The sequence below is a fragment of the Phalangium opilio genome, unplaced genomic scaffold, assembly GCF_054372755.1.
Source record: "Phalangium opilio isolate 3A_F unplaced genomic scaffold, DU_Popi_V2 ptg000003l_1, whole genome shotgun sequence".
NCBI lineage: Eukaryota > Metazoa > Arthropoda > Arachnida > Opiliones > Phalangiidae > Phalangium > Phalangium opilio.
The window spans coordinates 3183391-3196973 of record NW_028324145.1 but is presented as its reverse complement, the minus strand read 5'-3'; the positions used below and the strand labels follow the sequence as shown (position 1 = coordinate 3196973).

The following is a 13583-nucleotide window of genomic DNA, read 5'->3' as shown; positions in this document are numbered from 1 at the left end:
GTGTTATTTCTCCATATTTTTATGGTCATTGAAAAATTGTCTATGATAGACTTAGGTCTTTTTAACCATGATTTCATTTTTTAAAAAAGGCCTTGCACGAAGACATCTTAGGCCACAAAGCCAACTTCGAGGAATTGACTGAGATTGCGCAAACTCTCATGAGTTTAGTTGGCGACGATGAAGCTCAAACGGTCGTGGAGAAATTGCAAGAAATTACGAACCAATATGCGCGCGTTGTCGAAGAGAGTGAAACCATTGGACAATTGTTAGCCGATGCCCACGAAGGAGTCGGTGCTTTCTCCATGAACTTCGAAGACATTCTCGCTTGGATCGAAGAAATGGATTCCAGACTTTCACGATTTAAAATTCTCAGCGTTTTCATTGATAAACTCCAAGAGCAAATGGATGAACTTATGGAAGTCACTGAAGAAATCGCTGACCATCAAAAACAAATTGGTGAACTTCACACTTCTGGCCAAGAAATCATGAAACACGCGTCTGGCGATGATGCCATCCAAATCAAAGACAAACTCGACACTCTTCAAGTCAGGTTTTCCGATCTCACCAACCGGGCCGCGGATAGGCTTAAAAATGCCCAAGACGCCGTACCCCTTGTTCATAACTTCCATGGTTCTTACGATCGCCTCTCCAATTGGTTAGATGAAGCTGAAAGGGCTTTGAAGAATTTGGAGTCAGTAAGTTTGAGCAACCAAGAGGAGACTGTTCAGAAACTAGAAACGGAGTTACAAGAGTGTCGATCTCTCTTGGAATCTGTCAATCATCTTGGTCCTCAATTGTGCCATATCTCGCCCGGCGAAGGAGCCGCCATAATTGAGTCTTCCGTATCTCGAGCCAACAGGCGATTCGACGCCGTGTGCGAACAGGTTCAAAGGAAAGCCGAACGCATTGAACTTTCCAAACAGAGAAACATGGAAGTCATTGGTGATATTGATGACCTTCTCGATTGGTTCAGAGACGCTGAAAAGCAAGTCATGGACTCCGAACCAGTCGTTCCTAATCCAGACATTTTAACTAGTCTTCTCAAAGAACAAAAGGTAATATTGTTTAGTCTTAGTTGCTATGTTTTTTTGTATTGAAAGATGCCAACCATAAATTAAGTCACACTTTTCCCGGCTTTTTAACACTTTCCTCCTCTGTTTCAACACCCCAAACCCTTCTAAGAACGTGACTTCTATTATGAACTACTTTAAATTCGGAGAAGTTTTTGTTAAAACTATTAATTCTTTATCAGTATATTAATTAAAGTTTTTACGGTTTGTCTAGACGCTCAACGAAGAAGTCAGTAGTCAAAAAGGGCGCGTTCGTGATATCCTTGCAGCTGCTAAGAAGCTTATGCGTGAGTCTTCATCCGAGGACTTGGCACTCATTCGAGACAAGGCTGACATCTTGAAAGAAACTACCAACGCCGTTACCATCATGTGTGGTGACCGCCTGAGCGCTATTGAACAAGCTTTACCCTTAGCCGAGCACTTCTACGAAACTCACAATGAACTTTCTCAGTGGATGGATGACGTTGAATCTGAAACAGAGTTGCTCGAAGCGCCAGTTCTAAATGTTAATCAAATCAAGAAACATCAAGACAAGACAAAGGTAGATAATCTTCCTAATTTTAACCTTCTCTGACAAGTTTATTGATTATTGCTAACCTTATAAACATTATCCTAAGCATGAAACCTTGTAGTAAACACTACCTATTAGAGTTTCTTAATCTTAACCTATGTATTTCAGTCTTACATGGGATTCCATGTTTTATTACATGCATTATATCAGGTACTTTGTTGCAATCGGCTGTTTATTGGGCACTTCGTCGCTTAGCCTCCTTGATTTCATACATGAACAAAGCTATAAATTTATTCGCGAACATGAATTTATAACTGAAAAACTACCGCTACATATGTTTTGCGTGGTTTAAAGGATTTTTCGCGCGTTTAACGTCAATTGCCTTAGCTAATCTGCATTGCAGTTATGAATTCATGCCGTATGAACCATTACATTTCTTCAATGCAGCACTGATTTATTTGCGTATTGGTTTTGTCGTTATCCACGAGTATATATTAAATGCTGAATTTATTATTTGTTTATTCTAAATTAGGCTTTGTTACAATCTGTCAACGATCATAAACCTCTTGTCGATAAACTTAATAAGACTGGAGTGGCTTTGGCCAAACTCTGCAACAATGAGGATGGGGAAAGAGTCAAGGATATTGTCAACGCGGACAACAGCAGATATAACACTCTCCGCAACATCTTGAGAGAAAGGCAGAACGCCTTAGAAGAAGCTTTACAAGCCACATCGCAAGTATGTATCGAATTTTGACACAAACCACTGACTTGACATATCGGGACATTAATAATGAAAAACTTTCATACTTTAGTTCTCAGACAAGCTCGACGGCATGCTCAACGCGTTGAGTTCAACCGCTGACCAATTGAACAGCGCTGAGCCTATTTCCGCTCATCCAGAAAGGATTCAAGAACAAATTAACGACAACAAAGCTGTTCTGCAAGATCTGGACAAAAGATCAACCGCGTTGGCCGCTGTTAAAAAAGCCGCCGCCGATGTTATCACGAAAGCGGGCAATACCGACGAACCCGCTGTCAAAGACATTAAGACTAAATTAAACCGCCTTAATGATCTTTGGGAAAATATCCAGAAAACCGCTCGTAATCGTGGAAGGTCTCTCGAAGAGGCTCTCGCAGCTGCGGAGAAATTCTGGGAGGAACTTACGGCGGTTATGAAAGCGTTGAAGGAGTTGCAAGACAATCTTAATGCGCAAGAACCACCAGCGGTTGAGCCCAACGCCATCCAACAACAACAAGAGGTCCTCTTGGAAATCAGACAAGAGATTGACCAAACAAAACCGGAAGTTGACCAATGCAGACAAGCTGGTCAAGACTTGATGCAATTGTGCGGTGAGCCTGACAAACCCGAAGTCAAGAAACATATCGAAGATTTAGACAATGCTTGGGAAAATGTCACCACCCTCTTCGCGAAGCGAGAGAAGAATCTAGTGGATGCCATGGAGAAGGCCATGAATTTCCACGACACTCTTCAAAATCTCCTTGAGTTCTTGGACACTGCTGAAGAGAAGTTCGCGCACCTTGGACCGCTCGGTTCAGATATTGAATCCGTCAAGGGTCAAATTAATCAATTAAAGAACTTCAAAAAAGAAGTCGATCCTCATATGGTGGAAGTAGAAGCCTTGAATCGACAGGCCCAAGAGTTAATGGAGCGAACTTCGTCAGATCAAGCTATAGCCATCAGAGAACCCATGGCAGAAATAAACCGTAGGTGGGACGACCTCCTTAAAGGCATTGTCGAAAGGCAGAGGGAGTTAGAAAATGCCCTTTTGCGTCTCGGACAATTCCAACACGCTCTGGACGAACTTCTTGTCTGGATCTCAAAGACTGAGAGGACGTTAGACGACCTGAAACCAGTTTTTGGGGATCCGCAAATTATAGAAGTCGAACTGGCCAAGCACAAAGTTCTAATGAACGATATACAGGCTCACCAGACAAGTGTAGATACGCTAAACAGAGCTGGTCGACAGCTAATAGAGTCCGATAGGGGAAGCGAAGATGCTAACGTTACTCAACGAAAATTGAACAACGTTAACAGCAAATGGCAGCAGTTACAAGACAAGGCCGCTACTCGCCAACGGGAATTGGAAGAAGCGCTGAAAGAAGCCCAAGCCTTTAATCAAGAAATTCAAGATCTCTTATTGTGGTTGAGTGATTTAGACGGACAGTTGGTCACTTCTAAACCAGTGGGTGGCTTACCAGAAACCGCTAGGGACCAATTAGGTCGCTTCATGGAATTATACAATGAACTAGATAGTAATCGACATAAAATAGAAAGTGTCTTACATCAAGGACAAGATTACATGAAACGATCTAATGATGGCTCAGCCACTAGTTTACAACACAATCTCAAAACGTTAAAACAGAGATGGGAGAATGTTCTAAATAGGGCTAATGACAGAAAGGTAAGCCTCCTAATATTTTTTAACTTTTCTTCCATTAAATTTAACAGTTTTTCAAATATAGCCGTGCATTTAGTAGTTAAATAAAATACTCGTGTAATTATCTACAGATCAAACTCGAAATTGCTTTGAGGGAAGCGACGGAGTTCCACGAAGCTCTTCAGGAGTTTGTAGAATGGCTAACCAATTCCGAAAAGTACCTTGGCTCTTTAAAACCCGTTAGCCGAGTAATGGACTCGGTCTTGGAACAAATAGAAGAGCACAAAGCCTTCCAAAAGGACGTGGGAGCTCACAGAGAAATCATGCTTAACCTTGACAAGAAGGGAACGCACCTTAAATACTTCAGTCAAAAACAGGATGTTATCCTTATCAAGAATCTCCTAATCAGTGTGCAGCATAGGTGGGAGAGGGTAGTCTCCAAGGCTGCCGAAAGAACGCGTGCCTTGGATCACGGTTACAAAGAATCCAAGGAGTTCCACGACGCTTGGAAAGATCTGATACACTGGCTCGATGAGGCTGATAAAACACTAGATGACTCGACTCAAATCGGCAATGATCCTGAAAAAATTAAAAAACTTTTGGCCAAACATAAGGAGTTTCAGAGGACATTGGGCTCTAAACAACCCACGTACGACATCACCATGAAACTGGGAAGAACTCTGAAAGACAAGTGTCCCAAGATGGACGTTCCAACCTTACAAGAAATGATGGACGATTTGAAGAATAAATGGAACAGTGTGTGCAATAAATCGGTCGACAGACAACGCAAACTTGAAGAAGCCTTATTGTTCTCTGGACAATTTAAAGACGCCGTTCAAGCTCTTATCGATTGGTTAGAAAAATCTCAGGCATCGCTATCGCAAGACCAACCCGTACATGGTGATTTAGACACGGTTGTCGCTCTGATGGATCAACACAAGAACTTCCAAGAAGAGCTTAAAAACCGATCAACCAATTTGGAAAGTGTGCGAAGAACTGCCAATGATCTGCTTAAAACTGCTAGCGCCGACGATGCCAAGAATATCAGGATCCAGTTGACTAAGCTGGAAACCAAATGGGAGGAAGTCGTCAGATTGAGCGACAAGAAGCAGACCAGGTTGGAAGAAGCGTTGAAACAAGCGGAAATACTACATAAATCTGTCCACATGCTCTTGGAATGGTTATCGGATGCCGAAATGAAACTCCGATTTGCTGGACCTTTGCCTGAAGATGAAGAAACGACGCGGCAACAGATCGCCGAACACCAGAAACTAATGAGGGAAATGGCGGACCAGGAAAGCAACAAGGACGCTACTATCAAACTAGCTCAAGAAATTCTTCAAAAGTGCCATCCGGACGCCGTTTCCGTTATTAGACACTGGATTACCATCATCCAGTCGCGATGGGACGAAGTTTCATTATGGGCCAAACAGAGAGAACAACGCTTGCAAGATCATTTACGTTCCTTACGAGACATTATGGCTCTTCTGGAAGAATTAATGGCTTGGCTCATCTTAGCAGAGGCTAACCTCACTGCTCTCGAAGCCGAGCCATTACCCGATGACTTGCCTACTCTGGAGGGTCTAATTAAGGACCATGACGCTTTCATGGCCGACATGTCGAAGAAACAACCCGATGTCGAACAAGTCACTAAAGCTTTCTCAGCAAAACGTCAACCTCCTCAAGCCAGTGGTCGTGATGCCCAAACGAGGGATAGACCAGGAGTTAAAGACAGGAAAACGTCATCCTCAGCCCAGCCAAAAACGTCCACTCCCGCGTAAGTAGCGTTTCATTTATCCATGGCAACCTTCGTGTGCCAAACCCACAGCTAATTTGTTCTCCATCTTGCAGCAAAACCACCACAGATCCTGAAATCAAAAATCCCCGTGCTAGGGAACTCTTGGATAAGTGGCGTCACGTCTGGTTACTAGCCATGGAACGCCAACGTCGCCTACAAGACAAGTACAATTACTTGAAGGAGTTGGACCGCATTAAGAACTTTGACTTTGATGAATGGAGAAGGAGAGTAAGTACTACAACAATTAGTGGAATCTCCTTTTCTAAGCACAACAAAATGCTCAAAAGCCTATGATTTTTCCTGTTTAGTTCTTGGCTTGGATGAACAACAAGAAATCTCGCATTATGGATCTTTTCCGTAAAATTGACAAAGACAACGACGGTAAAGTCACACGTGAAGAGTTCATCGAAGGCATCTTAAAATCAAGTGAGATATTTTTGTCCTAAGTATATATTTGCAATCAACACGTATGTACAAACTGTGTACATTATAGTATAGCTTCGCTTCGTATTCATCTTGGTGCGTTTTACCACTAGTTCTTAATGTAAAATACATTCGTCTTTCACAGAATTCCCTACAAGCCGTCTAGAAATGGAAAGGGTTGCCGAAATTTTCGATCGCAATGGTGATGGTTATGTTGATCACAAAGAATATCTCGATACACTTAGGCCCGACAGAGAGGTAATACTCTTTCTAGTTTTTGTGTTATTTGTCCGTAATCAAAATTGTCTTTCCGTCTATAATGTGATTAATTACATTTACGCTGCCCCTAAAGGACTTTGTGGTTAGTTTTAATGTTAAACAAGCCGGCTTAAATGAACCAGTTTCAAGTATTTGAAATCATGGTTTACTTTAATCCGTTGATGGAAAATTTTCTTCGTTATGATTTAACTAATGAATTATTTTAAATTTTTTGATAACCAGGATCATCATAGGGACATTGTGGTTAGTTAGTTTTTAAGCCTAAATGTTAAAAATAATTTAATTATTAGATGAATTCATAATTGTGTTATTTCCATGCTGCAGTTTTTAAGGGATATATTGGTTAGTCATAAGAATTAATTCAAACAAAATTCTATTCTCTCAAACTTTATACGTTTGCCTACAATGTGTATGCTGCACACAATATGCATGCAGTTTGTTTTTAACCCTAACTCCTAATCTAAAGTGTACGAAATGAAATTAAATTAAGTAGGTGCTAACGTTGTTATCTTCTTATAACCTTCTAAGCAGAACCGACCGCTTACTGAAGCTGAAAAGATTCAGGATGAGGTTCAACGTCAAGTTGCCCAATGTACTTGTGCCCATCGCTTCAAAGTGTACCAAGTCGGTGAAGGAAAATACAGAGTAAGTTCATTCTTATCATCACATTTGTATCCTATGCGATTGAGAGGGAATTTTCTAGTCTCTTATGCGATGGAGGAACAATGCATAGTCTCTCGTTCCTTACGCGATAGAGGTACAATGCATTGCCTCGGTCCTTGTGCGATGAAGGGACAATGCATTGCCTCGTTCCTTATGCGATGAAGGGACAATGCATTGCCTCGTTCCTTGTGCGATGAAGGGACAATGCATTGCCTCGTTCCTTGTGCGATGAAGGGACAATGCATTGCCTCGTTCCTTGTGCGATGAAGGGACAATGCATTGCCTCGTTCCTTATGCGATGGCAGGACAATGCATTGTCTCGTTCCTTATGCGATGAAGGGACAATGCATTGCCTAGTTCCTTATGCGATGGCAGGACAATGCATTGTCTCGTTCCTTATGCGATGAAGGGACAATGCATTGCCTAGTTCCTTATGCGATGAAGGGAGAATGCATTGCCTAGTTCCTTATGCGATGAAGGGACAATGCATTGCCTAGTTCCTTATGCGATGAAGGGACAATGCATTGTCACGTTCCTTCTGTGATGAAGGGACAATGCATTGTCACGTTCCTTCTGTGATGAAGGGACAATGCATTGTCACGTTCCTTATGCGATGAAGGGACAATGCGTTGTTTCGTCGATTGCGATGGAGAAAGAATTTTCTCATTTTCTCGTCTTTGTTGAACTAGGATTTCAGACATGATTATCTTCTCAGTTTTGTTGGGTGGAAATTTGAAATTTTTTTCCATTGCATAAATGTATTTAAAGAATCTTTTTCGTACTTGTTTAGTTTGGTGATTCTCAAAAACTTCGCCTTGTACGCATTCTCCGAAGTACTGTTATGGTTCGAGTCGGCGGTGGTTGGGTTGCTCTCGACGAATTTTTGGTCAAGAACGATCCATGTCGCGGTAAGTCCATAAAGTTTTTTAACACACATAATCGAAGTTCCGCGAATAGAAATTGGCCTACGTATTATAAATTACTCTTTTACAAATCAGATATATTTAAAATTCGGTTTCTTTTTCTTTATTTTTACCGTAAATGTTTTCCGCTAAAATTCGTTGCATGTGTTAATTATTATACAAAATTAAAACAAACCCAATTGAATTAATTAGGAGGGAGGGAAGAAGCCCTGAAACTAACTCAACTAATCATTGCTCATTCGCAAAGAGAAGCCAATTTAAAGAAAGGCAAAACCTTTTTGCGTATCAGTATTTGAAAAAATTTACCTTGCTGTAAAATATAACTTATATAGATAAGAAGTACCCATTATATAAAAAAACTTAAAAACCAAAATGTGGCTTATAAATCAAACGTCCTCTTTCTGGTATATTTTCGTAGAAATTATCCTTAATTTAAATATTTGAGTTTCACTTTTCGGAAACAAAAACAAATTGATGCAAGAATCAAAGCATTCCTATGTAAATACGTTTTATTAGATCGTGATATAATTATAATTAAAAAGTACTCTACCTCACGCCGGATCATCTTTAATGAGGAAAATAAAAAATTAATTGAAGTCAAATTTTTTATTTATGATTTGACGCTTTACTTAGAAATTATTTCGAATCTTGTCACGTTCCAATCACCCTCCTAGGTATAACCATGGTTTAATAGATGACTAGATATCACCTTTTTAGCTTGGATATTACGCATAGAGCGATAGATACACTGGGCATGATCATTATATATATTTAAATTAGTCTGCCGTACTCCCTTATAATTTTTACAAAGCATGTTTGTTTATTATTATTTTGCATTTTTTTTCTTTTTGGTTTGCGATTCACCACCTTTATTGTAACCGTGTCGATGTGTTTTTATACATAAATCGCACGTTTTGCGTGTAACTACCCTATATGTTCGTGTTATCCGCGACCAAAAATCGCATGTACCTTCGTACACCGCACCAACAGCCAAAGGAAGGACAAACTTGGAGCTTCGCGAGCAGTTTATACTGGCTGAAGGTGTTAGTCAATCCATGACAGCGTTCAAATCGAAACCTAGCCCCAATTCTTCGCAATCTTCACAGACCGGAAACTCATTCACGCGACCATTGTCCGCTACTGGTCCAATCACCAAGGTTCGTTATTCCGTAGAAGCGGAATGTTTTCTTGTACACACACTTTTAATTTTATTATTTTTAGCGTATGCTTGAATTTGTATGATTTTTTTTGGTTTCATTTTGTTTTATGCTCCGCGATAATTTCACATACGTTGTGAAAATTGTTAGTGCGACACTTCGAAGCTGACTGGTTTTCACGTGCGTGAGAACGCGATCGTTATTAGATTATAGAATTTCCCCCGAATTTTTAAACCTAGATATTTAGGGGTTCTTTCCAAGTACATTCGTTCTTCAATATTCAATGCTTCTTCCGTGACCATATCCACCTTACTATTTCCTTTTCCCTCATTTTCTCTTCCGATTTAATTGAAACTAATTTGGTAATTGGTATTATTATTACTCTTTGGGGTCTTTCTCTTTCAACAACTCGGGTTGTGGTGGTTCTTCGAAATACAGCTCCTTTCCTCTTGGTGCGTTGCTTACCAACTGTCAGAAAAACGGACACTCCGAGTTCTCGCAGTGTTTCGCTCTCGCAAGAACCTAGTTCGAGAATTCCGGTATACCAATGGGTAACGTTATCAACCACCTAAATGCACCTCTAGACCGCACCCAGCTTAATTTCGGTGTTGTTGTGTTTTCGTACATTGTAGTCACTCGAGGATTAGAGAATGAATGAAAGAGATTGTCGAATGAATATTGATCGCTTAACCAGTCGAGAAAGAGTTGCGTTAACATTTTTATTGCGATTTAGGTTCGCGAAAAAACAGACCGAAGCGTTCCAATGGGTAGACAACGCTTATCTCAAGACACCAGTAGTGACTTGAGCGGTCCCAGTTTTAGCGAGACTGATAGTGCCAAATCTTCAGCGGCCCGACGGGTTACGCCAAACAGATTGGCTCCGCCAGGTACGTCTTCTACAACCTTACCCAACCTAACGTAACCCAAACTCTACCCTGACGCTACAAAGTCTAAACTTAACCCGAACCAAACATAAACCTACAAAGTCTAAACTTAACCCGAACAGAGCCTAACCTTACCTAATCTGACACATAAATAACTTCGTTGCATTAGAAGTGGAGCATAAATATATTTTTTCTGTGCACTATTGAAGGACTCGGAAGTAAATCGAGCAGTCGCACACCAAGCCGCCCTTCCAGTCGACCATCCAGCCGCCCCGCTAGTAGAGCGGGAAGTGATCTCTCTACGGAAAGCGTCGAAGCGTACCGCAATCGAAGAGCTGGATCTAGAGCTAGTACTTCCTCTCAACCGGGTGGAGTTAAAGGAGCTACCACTCCGACCTCGGCCACCAACAACGGACACGCTGGTCCCACCAAAATTCCAACCGTTAGAAGAACGTCCAGTAACGCCTCCTCTAGCGGTAGACCGCGTGCCGGATCCACAACACCTGATAGTGGGGTTAAAAAAGACAGATGGAGGTAAAAATTGGACTGTGAAACTTCAAAATACATACGCTTGTTCCATTTTCCCACCCAAGCTAATTTAACAACCATCCAGGTCTAACAAACAATATTTAAAAATGTGAAAAAACAACAGTCGCTTTTATAATTTTGAAATTTAAATTAAATTAATAGGAAATAAGTTAACTAGTTGCGTAGAACTAGTTTTTTTTTTTAAAAAAAAAATCAAACTACTTTATTATTAAATTAAATGAACACTAAAAGGTGGAACATGAAAATGGAATCAGGCCTAACGCGACATTATTTTAAATAACTACTTATAAAATAATTGGGGACAAAAAAATAAAAATAGAATTAATGAATTATGTACAGAACCTATTGACTAAGGGGAAAATAGTAATTAAACTAATTAACGACGAAAAGGAATAAAAAAAAACACAAAAAATTCAAAATATAATATACCAGTTGGTGCTTTATATGTATATAAATGAGCGGATAATTTTACAAAAAGAAAAATAATTACAAAATTACGGAAGGAAAATAATAATAATAATACAACAAAAAATTAATCGCATCTCTAATATTGTTTTACTTATTAATTAACAAAACTTAGGGTAGTCACTTACTAGTCCAATTATTATAATTAAGAAGGAAAAAAAAAAAGAAATAACGGAGATTGTAAAAAAAAAAAAAAGAAATATTATTTTTTAACGCGAGTAACTTATGGAAAGAGGGCGGCGGCTAATTTTCCAAAATGAGGAGAAATACTAAAAAAATTTATGACGATAATATTTAAATTAATCGTTTTTAATCTAATCCGACGACATTCCATTATAAAAAAAAGGGTTCAGGGGAATTAGACGGATTTTAGAAGCGATTAATTAATAAAGTGTTAATCACTTTTACTATAAATATAAATATATACATAACAAGAAAGTAGATTTAAAAACAAATTAAGTCTAAAAAAAAAAAGAAATATTGAAATATAATCTATTTCGCTGCTTAAATATCTTCAAAAAAAAAAAAACTCGGCAATTAAATTTTTATTTCCTCGCAATATTTCAAACAAATTGCCCCACAGAATGAAAAAAAAAAAAAATAATTATAACTAGTAAAAGTTTAATTAGTTATTAGTTAAAGATCTGAGATAAATGATCTGAGCTTTTGTTCTAAGTTTAGTAATTGTTTGTGCCAATTTCAGCTGGATTTTTATTTAATAATTTTTTTTAATTATTTTAGTAATTAGTTTGTGACTCGCGTCCAATTATATAGTTTCCCATTTTCATTTTTATACCCAATGTAATTTTAAATTTAATTTGTTTTTTGGGTGAATATTTTATATATTAATTTAAATTTAAAAAGTTAATTTTAATAACCCTTTTTACGGTTACGATAACACAAGTAGTGGATTTTTTTTTTTAAGTAAGCCAACAACTTAAAAAATAAAAACAAAACAAAACAAATCGCCACTTCCCACGTAAGTAGTTTTGTTTCGTAATTAACGTTTACGGGATCTTTTATGTTAATTTACTAATAGTGTATTTGTTATTTGTCGTTTGTCTAAGAGAAATAAAGAATAACATTCAGTTTTATTCGAAATACTTTTAGAAAGTGAGGAAAGTAGGCTTAACAAGATAAGGTCAATAGTCTCGGTCGAGGGTCTCGGTGTGTGAAAAGATTTAGGTATGGAAAAATGTATTCCAATCTTTCAGGGTAGGTGCAGGGCTGTACATAAGGCATTAGACTACTAAAAGAGATTCCCCGACTGGAAAAATAAATCGAAATCTGGGGCTCAGTTCTAAAACAGTATTCTTATGTTCAGCCCTGTAGTCCCATTTGACTAGTAAGAAAAAAAAAAACAGAAAAAGGTGCCTTGACCACTAAAAAAACGAAATCTGGGGGCTCAAAACTCAAGAGACCTTTTCGACTCAGGAAAGGGGTAGGCAACCCTTGGTATCAGGACATACAAGGGGGCTGATGCAAAGAGACTGCAGCGCAGGCGGCAAAAACCGAGATTGAGGCGGACTCTTACGCTTTACCTCAGGCTCTCTGGAATCTAACAAAAATTTTCGTAAGGGGGTGGGGGTTTTCGGGATTCTTCGGGAATAGGGTAGCCTGAGTGAAAAGTCCTGACTGAATGATAATCAACGCGCATCCCAATCCTCCCCCAACTTAAGAGGTTGGAATAGATATAGTATTATAGATACGCACTTCCACTAATCTTCGTCTCCTACAGGCTACAGCTGCTACATTGCATGTATTTCTGGATTTGGTTACTTTATCCTCTGTATATATTCCTGATTTTCCCCTATTCAAGTCGCAATAATTTAGGAAGCTAATTTCGCACAATTTAAACCCTTAATAGTGAGTATTACTTCGGTGCGCTACACTGGTAGACTACCCGTAACCATTGATAGTGAGTAGCCCCTCGATGCGCTACGATGCTAGAATTACCATTTACGAACATTTTTCGTTCATGGAATGATTACCCTTGGCCTTTAATAGTGGTTAGCCCCTCGATGCGCTAAAGGGCTAGCCGTAACACTTAAAATAGTACCGCTCTATGTGACCTAATGCAATCTCCATTTCCTCGGTTAACCCTTACCACATTCTAATGCACCTAACCATTTCTCCAATCTCCCTTTAAAATAACGAACCAATGAACATGTATTTCAAGGTATAATTGGTGTATAATCACGAACTCTAAGAAGAACAGATCCGTTTTACCATAACCACAATCCAACCAACGAAGCAACCACAACCACCAATCCCCCCACTACTTCCAGTCCATGCGAAATATTGTAGGTGTCCTTAATACGATGTGGCCAAAAAGTGGTTATGTTCCTAATTTTGTGCTATTGGTTTTAAATTTTAAACTTGCGGAATGCGACATAGTTAGAATTTTCGAATTTGGCCCTTAAGCTGAAAAGGTTGGCCATCCCTGATCTAGGCCAGCT

The 13583-nt window shown here is 39.2% G+C and overlaps 1 protein-coding gene across 1 annotated transcript in view; it reads left to right on the top strand.

Annotated features, from left to right (window-relative positions):
* The window catches only part of shot (dystonin-like protein short stop), a 156196-nt gene extending 143978 nt beyond the window's left edge, over positions 1-12218 (top strand). Inside the window, exons 32-44 of the mRNA XM_089834673.1 lie at positions 90-1055; positions 1285-1611; positions 2114-2320; positions 2397-4007; positions 4115-5760; positions 5835-6009; positions 6090-6207; positions 6350-6462; positions 7012-7128; positions 7937-8054; positions 9060-9226; positions 9960-10113; positions 10320-12218. Coding sequence (XP_089690799.1) covers positions 90-1055; positions 1285-1611; positions 2114-2320; positions 2397-4007; positions 4115-5760; positions 5835-6009; positions 6090-6207; positions 6350-6462; positions 7012-7128; positions 7937-8054; positions 9060-9226; positions 9960-10113; positions 10320-10648 — 6048 coding nt within the window. The 3' untranslated portion in view covers positions 10649-12218. The remainder of the gene's footprint in view (positions 1-89; positions 1056-1284; positions 1612-2113; positions 2321-2396; positions 4008-4114; positions 5761-5834; positions 6010-6089; positions 6208-6349; positions 6463-7011; positions 7129-7936; positions 8055-9059; positions 9227-9959; positions 10114-10319) is intronic.
* The last annotated feature ends 1365 nt before the right edge of the window (positions 12219-13583 follow it).